The sequence below is a fragment of the Mustela nigripes genome, chromosome 12 (assembly GCF_022355385.1).
Source record: "Mustela nigripes isolate SB6536 chromosome 12, MUSNIG.SB6536, whole genome shotgun sequence".
Lineage (NCBI taxonomy): Eukaryota > Metazoa > Chordata > Mammalia > Carnivora > Mustelidae > Mustela > Mustela nigripes.
Genome location: NC_081568.1, coordinates 137,105,849 through 137,123,859, shown reverse-complemented (window position 1 = coordinate 137,123,859; position 18,011 = coordinate 137,105,849). Strand labels below are relative to the sequence as shown.

Here is an 18,011-nt window from a genome sequence, read left to right as displayed (position 1 = left end):
TAAAAAAAAATAAAAATAAAAGCTAATCAGCAATCACTAGCGAAAGGACTTTATGATTACATAGTCCTGTGTTACATTACCCACTGAGACTTTTTTTAAAAGACTTTATTTTTAATCTCTGAACACAACATGGGGCTCTGACAATCCCAAGGTCAAGTCATACGCTCCACCGACAGCCAGCCAGGCACACCTAACCACTGAGACTTCTAACAAGTTGTTTCAACCAATCTGGAAATTGTTTTTGGTCTTCTGCCATCAGCAGCCATTACTATTTTATTTTATTTACTTTTTAAACTTTAAGACTCACCATTTTTTAATTTTAATTTTTAAATTTTATTTATTTATTTATTAAAGTAATCTCTGCTCCCAGTGTGAGTTGTGCCCTCTTCTGACCGAGGATTCTTATTCTAACAATAAAATACAGGAGCACTCCTCCTTAGTCCTTTCCAGTCCTACTGCAGGTAACACTTCTTCGTGGGGTTATTAGAAAGCTTCGTACTGAAACATGCTTGTAACAGTATCTGCTACAGTAACTGCTGCATTCTACTGTTTTTGTAAAGATGGAATATTCTAATGCTCCTATAAAGCTTTCAAGAAAAATGTGCAGGCAACAGGCCAAGCAGTGGATTAAAAAAAAAAAAAGTTGTTTTTTTGTTTTTTGTTTTTTTTTTTTAAGCTACACGCTGAGCAGTAGAAAAGAGGAAGAGAGGGTCTGGTCACAGAGCACAGCTCTCTGCTGAAGCAAGGAGTTCTGAGTGGCAAATCCTGGAGTTGCAAGTGTGTGGACAGGGAGGATGGCTCTTCAGACGAGGCTAAGGGAAGAAGACTCTGCGGGTCCCCATCAGGCAAGTTCTTAAAGCAAAGGACAGGATTCGTCCTCTTCTCCAGGACTTAGGGACTCGGCGTCAGCTTTAGAGGTGACCAAGTTGCAATGTACCCTGGCTCAAGAGCAAGCTGAGTTAGAAGCAGTTGTACGCCTGCAGCCCTAAAGATCACTGGCCCACAAGTCACCTCCAAGTTTCTGTTCTGCTCCAAGCTCCGACCTAAGGAAGAAACTCAAGAGTTTCCAAAGGTAACCTGATCAAGTTTCCTGAATTGAGACACTTCATCTTTTAGGTTAACTTTCAGGTTATTTGGTCCTGGCCTGACATTTGAAAGAAAAAGAAAACAGGCCTTAAAAATGAATTCCACAGATAGTAAAAAATCTCTGGGAAAAACTAAAGCTATAAAACCTGAATGTGGACAAAGTCTTCTCATTACAGTATACAGTTAACAGTTAAAACACGCAGCTGCTCAGAGGCAGCATTTTTAAAAAACTGGAGCCAGAAGCCAGAGAGTGCGTCTCCGGGACCCGCTGACGTTCGGGTTCTGTATTACAAACACCATTCCCAGCTCCGTCGGCCAACTGAGAACGAGACGCCGACCTTGGACTCAAAGGCAAATAGAAAAAAGTCTTGGTACAAGTTGGAGGGTTCACTGCTGTTAATGCTAGTCCAGAGTTAAAAGACGAAAATCCTAATCTCGGGAAGAGAAGGCGCTCCATGCTTTTCAGCTCCCCGCCGTCCTGCACATCGCTCAGGGTAGCGTCTGGCGAAATGCAAACGCAGCGCCCGCCGGCGCCCGAAGGCCACGGAGCGCCCGGGTGCGGCCGGGCCCCCGGCGACCGGCGCGGAGGCGCGCACACCCCTTTTCTGCAGACTCACAGGTTTTCAGGCCCCGCCTCCTCCGGGCCCAGCTCCGCTCCGCCACCCTGTGGGCCCCGACCCAGGGGTCCCCAGCCCCGCGCCCTCCGCCGTCGCGCCCCCGGCACCCGCCCCGAGCCCCCAGGGAGAGCGGCGCACGGCGGGGGCGGCGGCGGCGCCTCCGGTCCGCGCGGCGCAGCGTCTGGGTCCCGGGGGCGCAGGGCAGGGAGGCGGGGCGCTCGGCCGGGGGCGGAGCTGCGGCCGCGAGCCCGCCCCCCGCTCGCCCTCCGCCGGCCGGCTGGAGCGGCCATGGAGGTCTACATCCCGTCCTTTCGCTACGAGGAGAGCGACCTGGAGCGGGGATACACGGTAGGCGCGAGCCGCGGCCGGACAGGGCCCCCGAGGCGGGACCGCGGCTGCTGAGCGCGGAGGTGTCCCCGGCCGCCGCCGGCCCTGCGCGGGGTGTCCCCTGGCTGCCCTCCCTTCCGCGGGGCCTGAGGCTGGGCTGCGCCCCGGCACGGTTGTCAGGGAGACGCCCCCACCCCCATCTGCCCCTCGCCCGAGCTCGGCGGCCGCGGGCGCCCGGGGCTCCGCGGGTTCGCTCCCTTCCCCCTCCCGGCCTCGGGGCAGCAGCGGCGGGACTCAAGCCCCGGCTCGCGACGCTCGCCGTTCTCTCCGCCGCCCGCCCTCTGCAGCCCGGGGTGGGCTGCGTCCGCGTCTGGCCCAGCTGCCCCCGCTGCCCAGGCAGGAGTGGCCGCGCCGCGCATAGATGTTGGCTTCCAAGTTCTGTGGGATTCATTCAGATGGAAAACATGCTAATCCAAAAAAAAAAAAAAAAAAAAAAAAAAATCATCATTTGCAGCCCTTTATTAGCCAGAGTGAACACATGCGTTGCTTTGAGATGGCTTCCAAAGTTTTGTTGTTGTTGTTGTTGTTGTTGTTTCCTAGTTCTGGTAGGCCATGAAAGGACATAATCAGCTGCTTATTGCGCACCTGTTCCATACCTAAGCGGGATCCCTGAGAACTAAGAACAGGGCCCCTGATCTCCAGAGTGGAAGAGAGGGTCGGGATGGTGAAGACCAGGGCCTGGGACCTTTGCGCGAGTTAGCAAGTAAACTGTAGGTGGTTGGTTTCCCAGTGAACTTAAGACACCTTCATCTAGACGGTTATTGCCAGAGGGAGACGTGCCTCACCCGGGCGCGACCTCGGAAGAATCTGTTTCCAGTTGTTAAAGACCAGGTAGGAGGAGAAGATTGCAGAGGGCAGACTGAAAGGACTGATGGAATGTTCATTTCGAACTCACTCACTTGCTAAACAGCAGTTCTATTAATTTGGCAGAGTATTTTAACCTTTCTTTTCCCTAACTATTTGTGGGTTTTGGTAACAGCCTGTTTGGAACCTTCCGTGTTTTTATAGGGAGAATTAAATCTCCCTCTCAAGGGAGTTTTTAGAATTAGGAGTGGTGATTGAAAAAAAAAGAAAATCCAGGGAGTATGTGGATTTTTAGGATTAAGTAGACCTCTGGGTTCAAGTGTTCAAGTGTCCTAAGAGAAGTACTGAATGCCTTCCTTTGGGTTGGAGACGGGGGCGGTGGGGGGGGGCGGGCAGCTGAGCTCTGTTTGGCCATTATTTATATAAGCTTTATATAAATATCTCTTCCCGATGAATTAATAGTTGGTTAAACATTCTGCATCTTCTTTAAAAAGGGGGGGAATTTAACTTAAATTTGAACCTGTGCGAGGCCTTTTCCTTAAAGCCTTGAAACCTTGCTCGTCTTTCATTAATCCAGGTGTGTCAGCCCCACCCCTCCCCTCCGCTGTCAGCATCAGCAGCCTAGGAAGGCCTGCTGTCTTTGGGGCATTATTTAGGATCTGAAGATTACAGCCTGCTTGTTTAGTCTTTTGATGTGTTTAGATGAAGGTGGTCTCAGTAGTCCAAACTAAAAGTTACTTACCTCCGCAAATAAGGACTTTGAAGTAGATGGGAATTAAGGCTTTTTGGCCATTACTGGTTATTCTTTTCTTACAGGATCTGTGTTTTCCCACACTGTTTTCCAGTATCTTTTGATTACTCGTATTACGACCAGGCGTGTGCTGGCTTGTGACTTAAATTGATTTGGAAGGAGCCCTTTTCTTGGCAACCGTGGTAGTCTGGAGATTGCTTATATGATGAAAGTTTGTGTGCTTTGTAAAAGCTTACTTTTTAAAAAAAATCCTAACTCATTTAGATTGATAACCACATTGTTGAGATACCTCTGCAAGTGATTTTTTTCCCTATGTGCGTCAATGAAACAGCTGTTGGATACCTTGTTCCCTTTGAGCAGCTGTTTTATCATTGCACAGAATAAGACTATACTTTTGGGGATCATTTCCTTCAGGGATCATTACTATAGTTTGTTATAATTGCACAGCAGTTTTTATTCATTTAGTAAATATTAACTGAGTACCTGCTTGGTGTCTGTATTCTAGGTCCTAGGAATTTAGCGGTGAATAACATTTCATCTTTTTAAAAAACCCTTAGAATTTACAAATATAATCTCAGTTTTCTGTACAAGAAACTGGTGAAATAATGTATACTTCAGAGTAAAAAGCATCTTTTTTCTAAGGTGATTATGTGTATTTAAGAATATGTAAGGAGTATTGCATTAGAGCAAATTCAGTGATTGGAGGATTATAGTAAAGAAGTGTGGTTCTTCCTTGCTTCTAGTCCCATGCCCTCAAAACATAAAACATGGGGTTGCATTCTTAGAGACTTTTTATGCCATGAAAACATATGGGTTTCTTTCTTAGAATAAATTGTAAGATTTGACTATAACTGTCATCCTGCAACATGAATATCTTTCTGTACCGATATGGATAGGTCTGTCTCCTAGCTACTAGCAAGGGGATCCTCCTCCTAAGGAACATGCCATCATTTGTTTACCCAGATCTCTTGTTGCTGGCCACTAACACTTGCTTCTAATTTTTAGCAACTGTGTCAGAGATGTTGAAATGAGACATCCCTATACATGGCTTTTTTTTTTTTTTTTTTTTTTTTTTTTTTTATGGCTACGGCTAGGATTTTTGTAGAGCCTTAACTAGAGTTGGTACTTCTGGGCCTTTTAAAGTTTTCATGGGTAATGCTCAGTTGTTACTCAAGAAGTTTATACAAAGTTATGCCCAATGTACAAGGTAATTTACCTTTAAAGAGTGAATTTTTGCCTTTTGAACCCTTAAACATTGACTGTGGGCTTGTGGGATGTCAGGTGTGGAATTGAAAGGTAAAGGGATGTTGCTCCTGTCCTTAGAATTCTCAGCCAGCAGGGGCAAGGTAGGGACGCGCTAGGGTGCCCTGGTGTTATCTGGCAATCTTGAGGAGGAAGAGGGCTCTTCTGCACTGCCTTGAGGTCATGTGTGGTGTGGGGTTGGGGGTTGCTTAGGAATGCTGACTTTTGAAATCTGGCTAGGTTTTTGCTGGCACTGTGAATTCTAGAAGGAGGAAGTGTAACACAAAATCTCATCTCAGGGGAAAGGCATTTTAAACTCCCAGATTCATCCGAACTAAAAAAGAAAAAGAAAGAAAGGTGAGGGGGGAACCCTTCTAAATCATCTTAATATAAAGAATCAGGAAAGGATCTGCTACCCAAATTCACATGAACTCAGATGTACTTTGTGGGAAGGTTATTCTCTACCTGCCCTCTGTCCCCATAGCTTGGATGTTAACTGTTTCCCAGCTAGGCTCTAAACTCCTTGAGACTAGCGCAGTGCCAGTTTCTACTGCTGTATTCCAGCGCCAGGGTCTATCCCACAGTAAGAATTCAGCACTTGTGTGATGAATAAATAATGAATGCATGAGTCTTCTAATAGGAGAAGGAAACCCAAAGAGCGGTGATTATGAAGCATGAAGCAGCTCGGTGGGTAGAAAGGGGTCAGGGGGCAGACTGGAGTTTCCGGTAGCAGAAAGGATTGTGCAGGCACTTGACAGAGGAAGGTGGAGAGAGATCCACTCTCCAGCCTGAAGAGCTGGAAAGGAGTATGTATGGACTTCAGCCGCAGACACTGGGTTTGAGGAAGAAAGTTACATGATGAGCTTTGCATTTAGAAAGATGACCCTGGAGTTTTAATCATTTAAGGGATGGTAGCAGAAGGAGAGAGAAGGTGTGAGGCGGAACTAAGGCCACTGTGAAAGGAAGATGACAAGAATCTCCAGGATCTGGTGACCAGACGTGAGGCAGGAATGTGACTCCCCTGGGCGCGAGTGCCGTTGGCCTACTCAGAGCTGAAGCAAGGGGGAGATTTCATGTGGGGACCTGTTGTGTTTTTCGTGATTGGTGAGGCTGTTTGATTTTGAAGCTCAGGATAGAGGTCTGGGCTAGGAATATGGCTCTAGAGGGTCATTCAGCACAAAGGATGAGAAAAGCGTAGCAGTTAATGCTATTCCTAGGAGGAGAATATAGAGTGAAGAAAGATGATGGACTTAAGGTAAAATCCCACAATTTGCCTGAGCAAAGAATTCTCAGCACCGTGTGCTGAGGGAGAGGAGAGAAGGACAATGGATGAAGGACGGGCAGGGGTGAAAAGTGGGAAGACAGAATGGTAGATGCTTTACAGGAAGGAAAGGGCTGGATGTTGCTGAGTGGTCTTGTAAGGTGACGATGGAGAACAGTCCGTTGGATGTGAGAGTAAGCAGGTCTGGGGTGTGAATATAGGCTAGTATTTTCAATTTTCAGATACGTTTTTGGGAAAGAACAAAAATAGAATTACTCCCTAGGTTGCAACAGAAAAGTTTGAATGTATTAGATTTCACTATTTTATAGCTGTAAAAATCAAGGCATTGGATTAGATGGTGTTTCAAGTTCGTTTTAACTGTCTGTGACTCTGTTATGGTTATACAAATATATCTTTTTTTTATATTCCGGTCTCTTTGATTTACTTGATGTATCATGCTTTTCACTATGTAGGGCAGCTTCATATTTACATGATCATAATGCTGAGACATATGCAGGGATCATTGCTTTAATATTTTATGGATTAAAATTCAAAAATAGGACAATACAAGGAACCATTTACCAATTCCTTATCTTCAGTCTTTTAAATTGTTACTTCATTTATCACCCCTTATTCTTCCACTTTTTAGGACTATTTTGGGGCACCTGGGTAGCTCAATGGGCAAAAGCCTCTGCCTTCAGCTCAGACCATGATCCCAGAGTCTTGGGATCAAGCCCCATAGTGTCCTGCTCTCTGCTCAGCGGGGAGCCTGCTTCCCTTCCTCTCTCTGCCCGCCTCTCTGCCTACTTGTGATCTCTGTCTGTCAAATAAATAAATAAAATCTTTAAAAAAAAATTCTGGAATATTTTGAAACAAACCCAGGACATAATTTCACTGTAGCTTTCACTTTGAATACCTGACAGGCACAGACTTTTAAAAAATAAATAACCAAAATGTCAGTCTTGTCACAAAATTAGCCATGCCTTCAGACCATCCCAAGTCTCACTTGTTTTTGTTGTTCTTAGCGTGACCACAATGTCGACATTTCCTTGGAATTAACAGTGATCTGCAGGAGGTATTTTTAGTGCCATTTTGTATTTGTGAGAATGAGAGGTTGAGTAAGGGCACTTCTCTACCCATGAGGAGCCCTCCTCTTTGCTTTCATCCTCAGAGTGCTCCCATCTGGAGCAAGTTGCAGAGAAAAAATTTGTGTATGTGTGTGCTACAGCTAGCAGAGGAAGAGAGGGCATTTCTTCAGAGTACTGGCCCTGTTTTTACCCAGAAGCTCTGAACAAATCCATGCCCTTTCGTATCTTGTTGTCCCCAATGGGTTTTTCAACCAATCCTGTTGCCAGGGGAATTCTCTGTCCTGATTGGCTGAGGCTGGGGCGTCTGAACCAATCACCGTGGCAAGGACACATTAATTAGATGGAGTTAAAATAATGGGCCTTTCTGGAGCCGGGAGTGAGGTCAGCCTCTTCCTGCCACCTAACCCTGCAGGCACGACAGTGAGACCACAATGTCCGCCACGATGTCTTCAAGTCATCCATTATAAGCATCTATGATGAAGGAGGCCTTTGTGTGACAAGGACATAGCTGCCCCAGGGCTTACTCACAGTAAACTGTCAGCATAAGCAAACATTAAATGTGTGTCGCATAATGAAATCAAGCACGTGTAGGGTATGTTCCTTACCCTTAAGGACAGGAAATACAAGTGTGGAAATATATATATTTTTAAATTTTGATTTATTAATTTGAGAAAGAGACAGAGTGAGAGAGCATGAGAGGGGAGGTCAGAGGGAGAAGCAGACTCCCCATGGAGCTGGGAGCCTGATGTGGGACTCGATCCTAGGACTCTGGGATCATGACCTGAGTTGAAGGCAGTCGCTTAACCAGCTGAGCTACCCAGGAGCCCCACAAGTGTGGAAATATTCTTAAAATCCTTCTTAATTCATTTATTTAAGAGAGAGGGAATTCATTTATTTAAGGGAGAGGGGATGAGAAAATGCATGCGTGGAGGCTGTGGCCCCCTGCAAGTAGGGGGAGGGACAGAGGGAGAGAATCTCAAGCAGACTCCCCACTGAGCTCAGACCCCCACCAGAGGCTCCCTCTCAGGCCTCATGAGATTAGGACCTGAGCCAAAACCGAGTCCCAGGCTTAGCCCACCCAGCCACCCAGGCTCCCGAAGTGTGAAAATATTCTTGAACATTAGCCAATAGAATGCTACCTTCACTTAAGAATCAAAATAGGTACCAGGGAATTGAATTTTGCAAGTTCCTTGCTTAGAAATTTAGAGACAGATGTAAGTTTGTTTTCACTGAGCAAGAAATACATTGTAATCTTTTTTTTAGTAGTTTGTACTTTGAAATTTATGTTTTTTAAAATAAACTTTTAATGTAATTTTAGATTTGCAGAAAATTTACAAAGTTAGTAACTGAGAATTCCTGTATAGCCCCCAGCCAGTTTCCCTTGTTGTTTTAACATCATATATTACCATGGTAATGTCAAAACAAGGAAACTAGCATTGGTGCATTACTAAGCTCCAGACTTTATTTGGATTCCACTAATGTCCAATCCAGGATATTGTGTTGCATTTAGTTTTGTCTGTCCTGATGTGAAACTAAGTTAATAGTCCAAATCACAGCACAGTGTCTCAAAAATGAGGCAGGAATGGCATTAGAAATAAAGCCATACAGATCAAATCAGAATTTGTCTATTTTAGATACTTTATGTGTAACTTTTGCCATTTGACAAAAGCCCCTTAGACTGTTATACCCATTTATGACAGAGGCTGGCATAGTCTAAGGGCAGAAGCTCAGGCTATAGATTCATGCTGTCTGCATTCAAATTTTGCCTCCAACATTTAGCTTGAAGTCTGACTTTGGACAAGCCACCCAATCTCCTATGGTTTTTTTCCCCCTCTCAACTGTGAAAAAGGAGAATACTAGTACCTACCTTGTAGAGTGGCTGGGCCATTAAATGACATAATTCTTGCAAAGTGCTAGGAAAGAGGTTTGTGATTTTTTTTTTAAGATTTTATTTATTTATTTGACAGAGACACAGCAAGAGAGGGGAAACATGCTGGGGGGAGTGGGAGAGGGAGAAGCAGGCTTCCTGCTGAGCAGGGAGCCCAGTGCGGGGTTCTCTCCCAGGACCCTGAGATCATGACCTGAGCTGAAGGCAGACACTTAACCACTGAGCCACCCAGGTGCCCGGTGATTTATTTTTATTATTTTGAATAAGGACTGCCTTCAAGTTCTTTTTTTTTTTTTTAAGATTATTTATTTATTTGACCAACAGATCACAAGTAGACAGAGAGACAGAGAGAGAGAGGGAGGAGGAAGCAGGCTGCCCACTGAGCAGAGAGCCTAATGTGGGGCTTGATCCCAGGACCCTGAGATCATGACCTGAGCCCGAAGACAGAAGCTTTAACCTACTGAGCCACCCAGGTGCCCCCTTTTTTAAGCTTTTTAAGTCAGTAGTGTAAATGAAAGTCCAGGAGAAATATTCATGCTGTATAAAATAAATTCTTTGCAAATACTTTGAAGTATTTCAGAAGTAATTCACATGGAATCAACTGGTACTCTTATAACAACTTTCAGTTCAGGTTTAGTTTTGTAGCGTTATTTACTACTTGTGTGTGTTTCTTTTTCCTTCAGGATGCTGAAGGCTACTATATTTATGTAAGTGAGTGGTATATATTACAGAGAGCACCAAGACACCTGCTTCTCACCTCCTGCCATCTCTTCCATCCCCCAGCATCCCTCCAAAACACAGGGACCATCAGGCTCATACCTTGAATTCTTAAGATGGCTTTCCAGGTGTACGTTCAGATTTTTAAAAATAATTTTTGAATAGATTTTATTTATTTGAGAGAGAGAGATCATGAGTGGGATGGAGGGGCAGAGGGAGAGGGATAAGCAGACTCCCCACCAAGCCAGGAGCCCAACATGGGGCTCTATCCCAGTACCCTGAGATCATGACCCAAGCTGAACGCAGAGGCTTCACCGACTTAGTCACCCAGGTGCCCCCACATACTCAGATTTTTAATGGAGTTTTCTGTTATTTTGCTTCATATGTGTATTTTCTGTTTCAATTTTCTGTTTTCTTGCTCTCCTTCCCTTTTGAAAGTATGTGTTTTGTTATGAAAAATGTCAACATATGGAGAAGTGGAGAGACTGACCCCTTTACTCAGCTTTTAAAATGATGAGCTCTTGGGGCACCTGGGTGGCTCAGTCATTTGAGCATCTGACTCCTGATTTTGGCTCAGGTCACAGGTCCCAATGGAGACCGACTGAACCACCCAGGCATCCCTCCCTATGTCATTTTTAATACTTTTTTCAGTTCCTTATCTTGTATAAAGGTAGAGATTTGATCATTTTCAGGTTTGATTTGCGGTGCCAGCAATCATTGAAGAACACTGCCTAGATTTTTTTCATTCCTTAGTGGTTGCTAAGTATTGATAGTTTAATTTTGTCATTCTTTCTTCATTTATTGGCTTGGATACATGTATACAAAGCAACTTGGCCTCATAAATTAGTTACTGTGAGGTTTTTAATAGGAAAAGCAGGAGAAGGGCCTGATTCTTTCTTTGGTTATTTACTTTTCAAAACAATGAGTTGGCTGTCTCCAAAGATAAAGATTATCACAGAGGCTCTTTTAAAAAAAATCAGTATTGGGGTGCATGGGTGGCTCAGTGGGTTAAGCCTCTGCCTTTGGCTCAGGTCATGGTCTCAGGGTCCTGGGATCGAGTGCCGTATCGGCTCTCTGCTCGGTGGGGAGTCTGCTTCCCTTCTGTGTCTGCCTGCTTGTGATCTCTCTCTCTCTCTCTGTCGAATAAATAAATTAAAATCTTTTAAAAAAATCAGTATTGTTAGGGATCTGTGGCTATTAGCATATTTGATGTAGTTGGGTCCCTTGCATTTATTATTCTTGGATACTTTCTGTTCTTCTTTGGCCATTTTCGTATTTGGCGTTTTCAAGTTGGGTGCTGTGTCCTTGACATAGCCTTAGTGGTCTTTGGTAACTCCTTGCTTCCTGGCATCACAAGATACGTCTTTTACCTTTCCCACCCCAGATCTGGAATTGGGTTTTTCTCTAAAGATCCCTGGTTGCTTTTAGTGGGAAATGAGAGAGACTATGATCTACAGACAAGGTACTTGTGAAGGTTTTGAGATCTTTTCCGTTCTCACCGTGGAGGAATGTTTCTCTTCAGACCAAATACACGGTTATGTTGAGGACAGCAGGAATTTTTGTCTTGTCTTTTATCTTCAGCTCTGTCTTTTCCTGCCTTGAAAATCTCAAGACTTTAGATGCTGAGATTGGTGGAACATCGTATGGTTAGCGGTTTACTTATCTCCCATCATACCTATCAGTGTGTTTCCATTATAACCAGTACTACCATCAACACCACGATTACTGAATACAGATTAAACATTTTTTTAAGAAGTTCTTTTGTTCTTTGATCCATCCCTCTAGAAGTGGCCAGTCAAATGACTTTCAAAATCACTTGGTTTGGTTCTTCCCTGCTTATAACTCCAAAGAGCTACCCAGGGTCATTTTCTTTTGTGTACTTAGGGATTTTTCTAGAAGTTGATTTTGTTTTATATTGTGTAAAGTATATACTGCGTTAGGTTTATTTGCTGAAATCTAGCTGCTTTTTATATTCCCTTCATTCTGTTTTCTTCCCTTGATGACCATTAAAAAAAAAAAGTTGTGGGGGTGCCTGGGTGGCTCAGTGGTTTAAGCCTCTGCCTTCAGCTCAGGTCATGATCCCAGGGTCCTGGGATTGAGCCCCACATCGGGCTCTCTGACCCTCGGAGAGCCTGCTTCCTCCTCTCTCTCTCTCCGCCTGCTTCTCTGCCTACTTGTGATCTCTGTCTGTCAAATAAATATATAAAATCTTAAAAAAAAAAAAAAAAAAAAAAAAGTTGTGGTTTATCTTTCCATTAAAAAAATAGAAACACGGTGCACCTACCTGTTCAGTCAGAGGAGCGTGCAATCTTGATCTTGGGGTTGTGAGTTTGAACCCCTCCCCATGTTGCATGTAGAGTTTATTTAAATGAAAACTTAAAACAAAAAGAAACAAATATGGTACATTTGTGCCCTTGGATTAAACCGTAGTCTAAAATTAAACAGTAGTATATGAAAACATTTTCTTCCACCTGTTTTGTGGGTTTTTTTGTTTGTTTGTTTTTTTCAGATTATTTTTACTTTACAGTGCATCCTGTTGTTCACTCCCAGGGGCCTATAACAAGATGCAGACTCTTTTCCTATAGCTTAATTCTTTTGCATTGTTGTCTGCAGTCACTAGCCTTGTGTGTCTGGTTCTTGCATTTTTGTCAGGGTATCTTTAGAATAGATTCTTAGCCGTGGCTTACTGGATCAAAAGGTACATGCATACATACTTAATTTTGCCAGATATTGTCAGATCCCTTCCTGTGGGATTGTGCTACTTTGTATTCCCATAGCAGTTTATGAGAGTGTGTATTTCCTCACAAGCTTGCCAACTGAGCGTGTTGTCAGGCCTTTCGGTTTGTGCCGATCTGATGAGGGGAGCAGTGGTGTCTCCTTGTAGATCCATTGTAATTTGCTAGCTCAGTTCTGAGGACTAGCTTCCACATTTTTGAAACATGCTAGTGTCCCTTGTAGTTGTGTTGCATTGCTTTGCTTTTTTCTTTTCTTCTCGTCCCTCCTCCTCCTCCTCCTTCTTCTCCTCTTCCTTTTTTTTTTTTTTTTTTTGGAAGTAGGTAGTGGGTAGGTGAGTATTTGAAATACTCAAGTATCCTCTTGTTGATTTTTCTTAAAAAGGCAAATGACGGAGAGGAGGAGTCAAGAGGGCGGAGGAGCAGGAGGCTGAGACGACATCAGGGAGCAGGAGATCAGCTAGATAGTTATCAAACCATTCCGAGCACCTACAGATCCAACAGGAGATCGAAGAGAAGAAGAGCAGCGGTTCTAGAAACAGAAAATCGATCACTTTCTGAAAGGAAACAACTGAACCAGAGAATAGTCTTGGGGACCTTGGACACACGAAGTGCCATTCATGGAACAACATCACTTCCTGATCTTTAAGAGTCTTAAAGTATTTTGTAAATTTTGAAACTTCCTATTTTTTTTTTTTTCTGCTGACTGAATATCCCCACTGTGCTAAGGCAGGTAAAGCAAGCGTTCATTCGTGTGATTAAGTCTTATGGGCTTATGGGCTTACCTATCCCATAGGATAGGACCAATACAGTCACTGTATTGGTATTGTGGGCTTCAGGCTGGCTCACAAGGAAGCTTGCTCTGGAAGGATGAATGAAAGTTAGCCAGTTTATGAAAGGGAAGAATATTTCATTGATAGCCTACAACTTCAATACTATGATATAAACATTAACAGTGCTTAAATTCTATGATATAAATACATGATAAGGTGATAAGAGAAGAAAGAAAAAGATATGTATATGTATATATAGGTATGTATATATACCTATATACATATATACCTATATACATACATATATGTATGTATATGTATATAATATGTATATGTATATATATATATGTGCCTGGGTGGCTCAGTGGGTTAAGCCTCTGCCTTTGGCTTGGGTCATGGTCTCGGGGTCCTGGGATTGAGCCCCGCATCAGGCTCTCTGCTCAGCGGGGAGCCTGCTTCTCCCCTCTCTTCTGCTTGCCTCTCTGCCTGCTTGTGATCTCTCTCTCTCTGTGTCAAATAAATAAATAAAATCTTTTTAAAAAACCATGAATATGTTAATAGAGATGCACATAAACATACGAGAGACAACGTAAGGGAATACTTGGCACAATTACAGTCCTCACTCCTGTAACTCGTCACATGGTCAAGGCTGGTATTTATAACTTCCTTCTTTTACTACTTACTTGTATTCCCTTTGCCTTCAGCAAGTACTTCCCTGGTTGTGGATCTTTGCCATGTAGGGTGACTCGAGCCATTAGAATCTTTGAATTGGGTTGTGGGAGCTTTCTGTTGACTTTAATCACAGGGCATCTTACACTAAGAGACACCGTCAGGGCTCTTCTGTGGTGTAGACAATCTTCCTTGCCCCCTCTGTGCTTTCGCAGTCCACTTTACCCTTGCTAGGCAGGATCCATCATACCAGCCAGCACACTCATTCTCTTTCTAGCTGTGTGGATTCAGAGACACAAGGAGCTGAAAGTGGCCAGTTGACAGTCTTGACTTTGAGTTCACTGAAATTCCTGCTGTGTCTCCTGGTGGAAGTGTTCATCCTTTTGGAACTAAGACCTCTAGACCAACAGAGCATCAAGTCACAGAGACTGGAAGCAAAAAATTGGGCCGGTGGGCCACTAGGGGTAACAGTGAATGATGTCACTCCCATTTCCACCCCTTGATTATTTGGCCTATGAAGTCTGGGTATGGGGACACAGCATCATGTTGCCCTCCAGAGGGTCATGTACCTGAGTCTACAGAAGGCCGTTCCACTGTTCTGTCAATCTAGGTGCTGGAGGATGGTGGGGAGCTTGGTGAGACCAGTGAATCCATTTTTGTGGATCCACTGCATCATTTCATTTACCGTGAAGTGAGACGCTTGATCAGAATCAGTGCTGTGTGGAATACCGTGGCAGTGGGAAGGCATTCCGTAAGTCGATGAATGGTAGTTGTAGGGGTGTAGCATGCAGGGAAAGCAAATCTCTATCCAGAGTACGTGTCTATTCTAGTAAGAACAAAACACTGTCCCTTCCACAACGGAAGTGGTCCAGTGTAATCCACCTGCTCCCAGGGAGCTGGCTAATCACTTCACAGAATGGTGCCATATTGGGGGTTCAGAATTGGTCTCTGCTGTTGGCCGACTGGGCCAACAATCAATGTTGGTCAGAGCCAGATGGGCCTCAGTAAGTGGAAATCTGTGTTGCTGGACACTGGCATTACCTACATCCCTCTCACTGTGGTCACTTTGTGAGCCTGCTGGGCGATGACAGGAGTGGCTGGGGAAAGAGGCTGAGCAGGTCATCCTATCCTCTTGATTAGTAAAATCGCCCTTAGCTGCAGTCACTCTTTGATGAGCATTCACATGAGACACAAATGGCTTCACTTTCTTCTCTTTCTCCTTCTCCTCCTCCTTGTGCCTATTCAGAGAGGTCTACTTACGTACCTCATCTTCACCTTTCCACAGAGCCAATTTTCCAACCATGTTCTTTTCCATTTCCCCAACCATCCACCCAAACCATGGACCATAGCTGGTGCCTTGGTATCTAATCTCACATCTGGCCACTTCTCCTTTTAAGCAAAGTGAACAAGGTGCATTGCTTGAAATCTGATCCCAGAGAAGATTTCTGTTGACTGTTGTCTTTCACAGCTGTCCCAGAGAGAGAATAGCATGGTACAGGTGCACCCTCACAGGTGGTGTTTGCTTATGTTGCAGACTCATCTGCAAACCAGGTCCAAGTCTTCCCTTCCTCTGTCAGCTAATTCTAGGGAATGCCTCATGAGGCCACAGGTGCAGGCTGGAGAGAGTAAGTAGTATAGCAGGAGTGGGGACCATGAGCATTTGGGCCACTTCTTTTTTTTTTAGAATGTAACTTTTTTTAAAATTTAAATTCTGTTTTTGCGTATAACACCCAGTGCTCATCACATCACATGCCCTCCTTGATTGGGCCACTTCTTCATGCAACTTACTTGTGCCTTCAGGGCCTGCTTGGGCCCAATCACATGTATGCCAATTCCATTTGGTAACCAAGTGTTGCTGTCCCCAGCTGTGTAGCTTGGTGGGTCAGATAACACCTAGTTCATGATGTGCAGCTCAGGTCACCTGATAACTTGATAGTCTCTGGTCAAATGTCCAGCCCTGCTAAGGTGCAGTAGCAAGCCAAGAACTCTTTCTCGAAAGAAAAATAGCTATCCACGGAGGATGGTGGGGCTTTGCTCTGAGGTCCTAAGGACCTGCCCTGCCCTTCACCCGTGGAGGCCTGCCAAAGTTTCAGACAACATCGCTATGTATTTCTGTCACTTCATGCATTATTGGATCTGGTGGATCATAGCCCAAGTGGCAAGGCAGCTTGGACCTGTTGCAGAGCCTTCTCTTGGTCTGGACCCCACTCAAAAGTCATAGCTTTTTAGGTCCTTTGGTAAAAGGGTGGGAATAACCTACCTGGACCGTTTGCCTCCAGAATCAAGAGAACCACCACATTATGGAGGGCAAACTGCTTTGCTCCGTCAATAGGTTTAAATATTAATCTCACCCAAAACCACTTCACAGAAACACCCAGAACATTTGACCAAATATCTGGCCACCCCACTGTAAAATTCACCAACATATTTCCTTCTAAAATCGCAATCCACACTTCATTCGCCAATCAACCTTGTGGTATTTTTCTCCCTTTTGTAGATAACATGAGAAAATATGTTTTTCTATTTTAGTATCCACTGTTTATTGTAAACGAGGTTTAGTCCTCCTGGCAGTTGGAAGTATTTGGTTTGTTTGTTTTTTTCCTTCAGATGCATGCCCACCCATGGAAAGTTTGCATCTCCGTTTTGCAAACGTGATCAAAGTGCAGGGAATAAAAGTTTACAGAAAAGGTCTGTTTTCCTTGTTTATTATTAGTGGACAATTAGATCTCGTTGTCAGTAATAATTGATGGCTGCAGCTTCCAAATTATTGAGCCTGTGCTAATAAATGCAACAGTTGTTCATAATTTGGTGGTAAATGACCTTTAAATGTAGATGTTTACGGAGGCAGTCCTTGGGGAACAATTTAACTTCCAAATGACACCCATGAGTCCTTGTTATCATTTAAATATGCTTCCTTTTGTCAATAACAGAATAACAAATACTGGTTAGATTTCTAATGTTGATTCAGATACCAGGGAACCTGCTGAATAAATTAGTGTACATTTGATTCATATTGACCAAAATTTTTTACATTGCTGTGTTACAGGTCAAGGTGACATGCATTTAAATGCATTGTAGCGCAGAGGTCATGCTTGACTGACAAGAATGCTTACACGGTTTTTAATTAACTTTTAAATATTATCCTAAAATTCCTTCTCAAATACCAACTAAATGATTAGGAACAGGACTGAAATTAACTTAGTAGAGAGAAACCTTATTTTGAAAGTCAATAATCTTGATCTTTCCCATAAAAATTATGGGAGTAAATCATTGCTACATTTTTATCTTACAATTTGTGAGGAAATCAGATCTGCTTTTTCCGTGGTAGACTCTGAATTCATTATCTGTGGGTTTTCCATGGTTAATTTAGCAGAAATAACCCGAGATAGTACTGAAACAAATTTGTGAAATACTCAGCAGTCTTACCTAGTGCAGGAAGTACTTTATCAAAGGAATGCATTTTCTTAGTGCTATGAACTTTTTCACTGATCTTATTGTTATGTATGTGGAAGGAGGATGCTTTGCAGGGCGAAGGTGTGAATTAATTTCGTCAGCCACTCATTAGCAGTCCAAAGTAGTATATGTTTTAGGGAAGCTTTAATCAACACCTCATTTGCCCTTTAAGAGAATATCTTCACAATCAATGTTGCTTCTTTCGCACATAAATATTATTGGCTAAAAAGCATTTTGCTATCAGTGTAAAATTTATCTCATGGGGGACCCATGCAGGGAGGTTTACCTAGTTAAAAAGTTTTGAACCAAAATGCACAAAGGTTTTTGTTCTTTTTTTTTTTTAAATCATGAAGATCTTTGTAGTGAAGCAAAAAGTGTGTTTTGGGAATTTAAGATAACCTTCTGAGCTTTGTTTCTGGGGGAGCTGCGTGTGATCAAAAGGCAGCACAGAGCTCCTCTCCTTTAAAACTTTGCATCCATCTGAACTTTTTCATGTAAAAAGAGCTCCCCTCCATGGGCTTCTGGGTGGCTCAGTGGGTTAAA

The 18,011-nt window shown here is 43.6% G+C and overlaps 1 protein-coding gene across 2 annotated transcripts in view; it reads left to right on the top strand.

Annotated features, from left to right (window-relative positions):
- The first annotated feature begins 1,935 nt into the window (after positions 1–1,935).
- SNX24 (sorting nexin 24) overlaps positions 1,936–18,011 on the top strand; it is a 157,996-nt gene continuing 141,920 nt past the window's right edge. The window contains exon 1 of one of the 2 annotated variants that reach the window (XM_059418428.1): positions 1,936–2,051. In XM_059418428.1, coding sequence (XP_059274411.1) covers positions 1,992–2,051 — 60 coding nt within the window. In that variant the 5' untranslated portion in view covers positions 1,936–1,991. The remainder of the gene's footprint in view (positions 2,052–18,011) is intronic. The other variant, XM_059418429.1, reaches the window with a different exon arrangement.